Source organism: Gymnodraco acuticeps, unplaced genomic scaffold, assembly GCF_902827175.1.
Source record: "Gymnodraco acuticeps unplaced genomic scaffold, fGymAcu1.1, whole genome shotgun sequence".
NCBI classification, from domain to species: domain Eukaryota; kingdom Metazoa; phylum Chordata; class Actinopteri; order Perciformes; family Bathydraconidae; genus Gymnodraco; species Gymnodraco acuticeps.
This window is the reverse complement of record NW_022991187.1, coordinates 826,461-832,460: the sequence shown is the minus strand read 5'-3', so window position 1 is coordinate 832,460 and position 6,000 is coordinate 826,461. Positions and strand designations below refer to the sequence as shown.

The 6,000-nt window shown below is 43.4% G+C and overlaps 1 protein-coding gene across 14 annotated transcripts in view; it reads left to right on the top strand.

The window, feature by feature from the left end:
* The first annotated feature begins 343 nt into the window (after nucleotides 1-343).
* Nucleotides 344-6,000, top strand: part of ank1a (ankyrin 1, erythrocytic a) — a 48,097-nt gene continuing 42,440 nt past the window's right edge. For 5 of the 14 annotated variants that reach the window (XM_034238201.1, XM_034238200.1, XM_034238198.1 and 2 more), the window contains exon 1: nucleotides 903-929. In XM_034238201.1, coding sequence (XP_034094092.1) covers nucleotides 903-929 — 27 coding nt within the window. Of the gene's footprint in view, nucleotides 930-1,826; nucleotides 1,857-1,881; nucleotides 5,910-6,000 lie in introns of those variants that run through there. The other 9 variants (XM_034238193.1, XM_034238202.1, XM_034238196.1 and 6 more) reach the window with 9 other exon arrangements.

Sequence of the window (6,000 nt, the reverse complement as noted above, 5' to 3'; positions counted from 1 at the left end):
GCTTTTCCCAGCATTTAGCCAGAGGAGGGGAGAGGTAGAGAAAAGGAGGCCTTTTCAAGCGGGGAATGACGGACGCTTTATTAAAAGAGGCAGGGCCTTTTGAGAGGCTGGCCCCTCCGTGCTCCCCCCACCCCATGTGTCTGGCCCATTGTCACGGGGCGGTGGCAGCAACCCCCCCCTCCGCCATGCGCTTTGTCACTGTAAGTCACCTCACAGACTGAAACAGAGCCGCTCTGAAAAACACACCCATTCTCCACAGTAACTACGCTATTCTGGTATCGCCTGGTCCCTGAAAAAAAATGATTGTCTGGCTGTCACAAAACATACAGGAGACATAGAAGGGCGTGACGTGTGGGGAAGAAGGGACAGGAGAAAGGAGGGATACAGTTGGGGTGACGCAGACTGATTGGGGTGCAACAAAACCTGAAAGGTGGAAAGGATAGATGAGCCAGAGAGCAGAGCGCAGAGTGTGAGAGAGGATAGGAGAAGGTTGAGAAAAAGTTGGAGACGAAAAATAAGTTTGAGGCAAGAAATTCAAGAAATAGGAAAACATCAAAAACAAACAGGAGCCAGGAGGCGGTCAGGAAACCGAGCGTGGCGTACCCTTTTTATCTTTGGCTGTGTGTGAAATGTGCGTCTTTAGATACAAGCAGCATTCCTCCAGAGATAAAACCCTGGGCCCCCCGTCCCCTCGACCCCCACCCTCCCCAGACTCTCCACCCACCATGCTTACTCAAGTGTGTGTGTGTGTGTCTGGGCGTACGTGTGTGTGTCCGTGTTTACGTTGGATGGGGGAACTGCGTGCCCCGTACCACAGAACTCGCAGGGGGCAACAGAAAAGACAGCTGTGTGTTTGAGAGACACTGAAAACGTAAGAAAGAGAGAGTGGAGGGCCAACAGGCATGCCAGTCAAGACCGTCACTTTTGGAGTGAGTACCTCCGTCTCCTCTTCACCTTCCTCCTCCTCCTTCTTCTAACTTCATCCCTTTTCCTGTGTCTCTCCTTCCCTTCAAATCATCTCTTTCCACCTGTACGCTTCTTTACCACTCTTATTATCGTGCTGTGTTGTTTTTGCTATGTTTTCTTCTTATACAACATCCGTGGTTGCATTTCTCAGATGTAATGCACCTGCCAATGCTCCCTGTCTTTTACGTCAGAAAGTGATGGGCACATTTTTAGTCACTGGCTTTGTTCAAAGTTTTAAAGTCCTTTATTATTTACTTTGTCTCTTAAACATGAATATTGATGTATAGGTATTTACTTGTTGTACAAACTATTTTCTTATTCAGCACACGCCTCTCGGTTTGTTTTCTGTTTGCTAAGTACCTTTTGTTTTATCTTAGTGCTTCCGCATCAGCTTGTTTTGTAGACTTCTCCGCAGCTTCACTTTCAAAGCTTGTTTGTGTTTTCATTCCTGAATATGCTCTCATCCTAGTGACATAGAAAGAGAGAGGCTGAGAGAGAAAGAGATGCAGGTCATTGAGACGTAAACATTGGTCCTGTTTAAGAAGTGATCAGACATTTGTAAAAACTTGACTAACTTCTTATGGTTTTAATCAAAGCTCTAAAGCAGTCAACGAGTGTTAAAAAACATGGTCAATCTTTGCTTACAGCCGCAAACATACCTGTCCAGATCAAACTCGTCAAACGGAGCCTCCCTTAGCAACATATGAGGGAGTTTGATCAACTGGGAGTTTCTTTGAGGGTTGTGATGCATGTGCGTCCAAGATTAGTGTAAGTGCGTATACCTGTGGGTGTGTATCATGTTCTGTTTTTACTCCTTAATCTTGTTTTTGACCTCATTTGTTCCTCTGTTTGATGTTCAGATTGTATGATGTCAACCAGGATTAGCTGTGGTAAGTAAACTGGAGGTCAGTAAACTGATTAGTGGGTCAATTAATGAGATGCTTTCAGTGTGGCCTCACTGAGGACTATAGACTGTTTAATCTACTGAGCCTGCGGAGGTAATGGCAGATCAGGGCGGACGCCCACAAGGCCCTGCTGGATGTGTTTGAGGGCTAATTTTGTGTCAACCGCAGATAACCTCGGGGAAATGGAAGTGTAGAGATGATGCAACTTGTAGAAATGTAGCCGTTTGTGTTTCATCAGTCTGAGGAGGAAATGCAGTTATTTTAGCATTTGTATCAGTAGTTGGTTTGATTTTTCACTTTTAAGCATTTCAGCTTTGTACTATTTAATAATATCTACCAAAGATAAGACACAGTTGCATGTAGGTAGACCATAAAAGTGACCACTGATCAAAGCCAAAACGTACTTGTAACTACGAAAAACAGCAAGCAGTAGTGGAGGAAGTAAAAATAAGAATACAGCAGTGTAAAACATGTTTATGTTTCAAGTAAAGTTATGTATTCAAAATGATCTGTTAAAGAATGAAGTATCCTACTGAAAGGACCTTAAGTATTGAAAGTTACAGTATTTATTGTGCAGAAGGAGGTTTACAGATCATTATATGCTAATTGTACATACTAATTTGATTAATCTAACTAAGCTTTAACATAAAAGCAACATTTTAATGCTCAACATTGAGCTAGTTTCTACTCATTTGATATCTGGATAATTTAATTTATAACAGTTGATTAAGGTGTCAAATGTTGAAAAATGTTCACTCTGAATTGTGTAGTTGAGGTGTACAGCACAACATAGAAACATTCAAAAAGAGATAAGACTACTTCAAATGTTCACTTGTAGTACGTGTATACTCGTATAAAAGTACTTGAAAAAATACTTTCCAGCTCTGTGAAAAATAGTACTCACAACCCCTTTAAACATTACATTTCTTCTGCTGTTTGTAGCTGAAGCATTGTTAAGTTTACATTGCAGATAAGATGCAGATTGCAGGAAAGTTTTAATATGTATTTTTACTTGTTCGACTTCCATTTTACAGATTTCAGATCTGTCTAATATCTAGACTTCATTTTCCCTCTAGTCCTTCGAGACGGTTATATTCTGTATAATAACTGTGCAGTTGAACACAGGATGTTTACCATATCTTGATCCTCTCCTCCATAGCTTCCAAACCCTATCTCCTCCTTATGGCTTTCACCCTCATTGTCCCGCCACAAAAGATCACACTAACCATGACAATCTCATCTACAGGCGCAGAGGCTGAGGCAGGGCCAGATATAAAGAGACAATCAATGAGTTCGGCCGGGACAAACAGTGGGATACAGAGAGGGGGAGGCTGGGAGTGTGAGAAAGTAAATAGTAAAAATGGGACAAGATGCTTTGCCACATAGAGGGAGTAGAAGCAGACAGACAGATTTACATACAGACAGAGTTGAGTAGGGGAACATAGCCGCTATATCACGGGACGCTCACTAGCTTCCTGTAAATGTGTCCAATACTGATCGGTCCCTGGGGCCTCAGTCCTCTGACTATACACTCACTACGTCTCTGTCGCCGGAAACAGCGCGATGCTTCTGAGAGATGAAGGCAGAGATGAAGCCCCAAGAAAAAAAAAGAGCAGAAAGAAATCAATTTCAAGACCAAGTGCAAGTCAGCAGAGATCGGGTGATAAAACGTCTGTTTAAGCACTCTGCAGTAATTTCCATATCCGCTGTTCAGTGTTGCCCTAAAACGTATAGAAACCGTCCAATCGTTCTGTTTGTTTAAATACATTGAGGTATTGACTTTGGCTGGGGGAAATACAGCAGATATTATCCAGAGTTGTTGGTGTGCTTGCACGATTTATGTTTAAAGTTTAGGGAATGATTGCAAGTGAAGCAGGACTTGTGACATGCTGAACATACGTAGGCACCTTATTTTCACCTTTCTGCTGGCTGTACAAATAGCTGTGGTAGCACTTAAAATATTTATGATTTGCACCTGGCGCTGTGTCTGCAGATTCGTGTGTGTGTGTGTGTGTGTGTTTCATGGTTATTCTTATAGAAATGCTGAGATTCTCTTGAGTCGATAATAGTCCATATCCAAGAGAAACATTCCCAGAGCTTTGCTTGAGAGAATCATTATTTGTCTCAGGAATACATTAGGAAAAAATGTGGCTCTCTCTTTTGTCTCAATGAGACCTCTTATGTGGGGGCTTAACCCTGTCATGCCTGTACACACTTTTATAATAGTTATTATCTTATCTATGTTAGGTAACAATTCATTGAGCTAGAAATGGTAGGTGATTGCCTTCGGAGCCACCATAGAAGCCATCGTTTGCTTAAATCATAAAAAGAGACAATTCAGACATAATGATTTAAATGAATGCTGTGCTGCTGAGATTTCTCTGAATCCCATAGAGCATTAAATTATCTGTAAGAAATCCGGACACAGTGTGCATGGCAGCAAGCAGCCACTGCAGAAAAAGATGAATGGAGATTATTTTTCTTCAGATGGACACATAGCACCCCAAAGTTATAATAGCCAATGTGAAGCTAACAGTGGACGCAGAACAGTGTGTTCCCAAATCCTCATCTTCTTTATAATTAGATCACAAACACAGTTTTGAAACCGTGGGAGTCTTTCTACAATCCCATTCATGCCTCGCATTGTCTCATTTCTCCCCCTCACACACACACACACACACACACTCAATCTGATTCCATTCAGAATTGTCGCATATACACAGACAATCGATCCCCTGTGAAAATGATGATTCTTCAGGTCTTGCATTGCAGAAGATCGGGATTACAGCGTGCCTCCTCATGCATACATAGGCATGCATACGTATACATTGAGTTTCCGAACACTGCAGTCCACCAGCGAGGCGGTGATGTCATTCTGTCTGCTGCAGCACCAGCAGAGGAGGCGAGGAGGGGGAGAGTGAAATGTAAGAAGCAAAGGAATGGGGAAGGGAAGACGGGCTGAGCTAAAGACGGGGAGAGTTCAGGGCAGAGGATTGTTTGGGATGAGATAGGGGAATGATTTGACTTGGTAATTCTGAGCCTCATTATTAGGAGCCTTGCACCGTCGCATCCTGAGGACAGTGTGTTGATATCACTAATGTTAACCATGGAGCTGCTGAGCAGGTTATTGTCTGTTCCGTTGCTCCAAACAGAATGATAAGTATGCTCGCTCCTCTTCTGCTTCGACCCAGAGCCCTGAAGCGTGTCTATAGGAATAATCAGAGGGGGACACATTCATCTTAATGGTCCGGCAAAATGCAGCAGTGGAATTCCACAGGACATCTTTAGGCTGCTCCGTGTGTGTTTCCCCTGTAAGATGCCTGTGCACTGTACCTATTTTTACCACTGATAGTGTTGGGTGTGGTTCCTTTGCATCCTTATCTCAAAACAGCACACACTCCCTTCATGACGCAGGCAGATACACACAGCAACATGCAACACTGACCACCGGCAGAGAGTAAATCCGCTGCACCCAAACATCTAGCTGCAGTCTTTCTGGGGGATTTTAGAGAGTCTCTGTAGTCTCGTAAACTTCAGCAGGCTGTATCTCGGGGGCAGTGAGCTGAGTCCGGGGGGCTGGGAATCCTCCAGAGGGGCCTCAGTCAGGGTCACAATGGTTTTACCGTGCTGCGGGACCACGTATATTTGTGTTAGGTTGTGTGTGTTTTTGCATCAGCTGTATTTGCAGCTACTTCGATGAAAGGATGTTTCTTGTGTCACCATGGCAGAGTCTGCAAACAATCCACTACATTGTTTATGGTTGCTGTGTGGGGATTATATACCTGCATACAAAGATACAAAGTGGTTTGGTCTAAATCGTGTGTGTGTGTGTGTGTGTGTGTGTGTGTGTGTGTGTGTGTGTGTGTGTGTGTGTGTGTGTGTGTGTGTGTGTGTGTGTGTGTGTGTGTGTGTGTGTGTGTGTGTGTGTGTGTGTGTGTGTGTGTGTGTGTGTGTGTGTGTGTGTGTGTTCAAAGTGAGTCATGGGAGTAAGACATTAGGAAGTGGGAGAACATGGATAACCAAGACAGCTTGGCAACTGTGAGTAAATACAACTGTTAGCTGAGACACTGTACGTACCAAGCTAGTCTAGAGAGTTTATATTTTATTGTTCTGAACTGTAGGTTCTTAT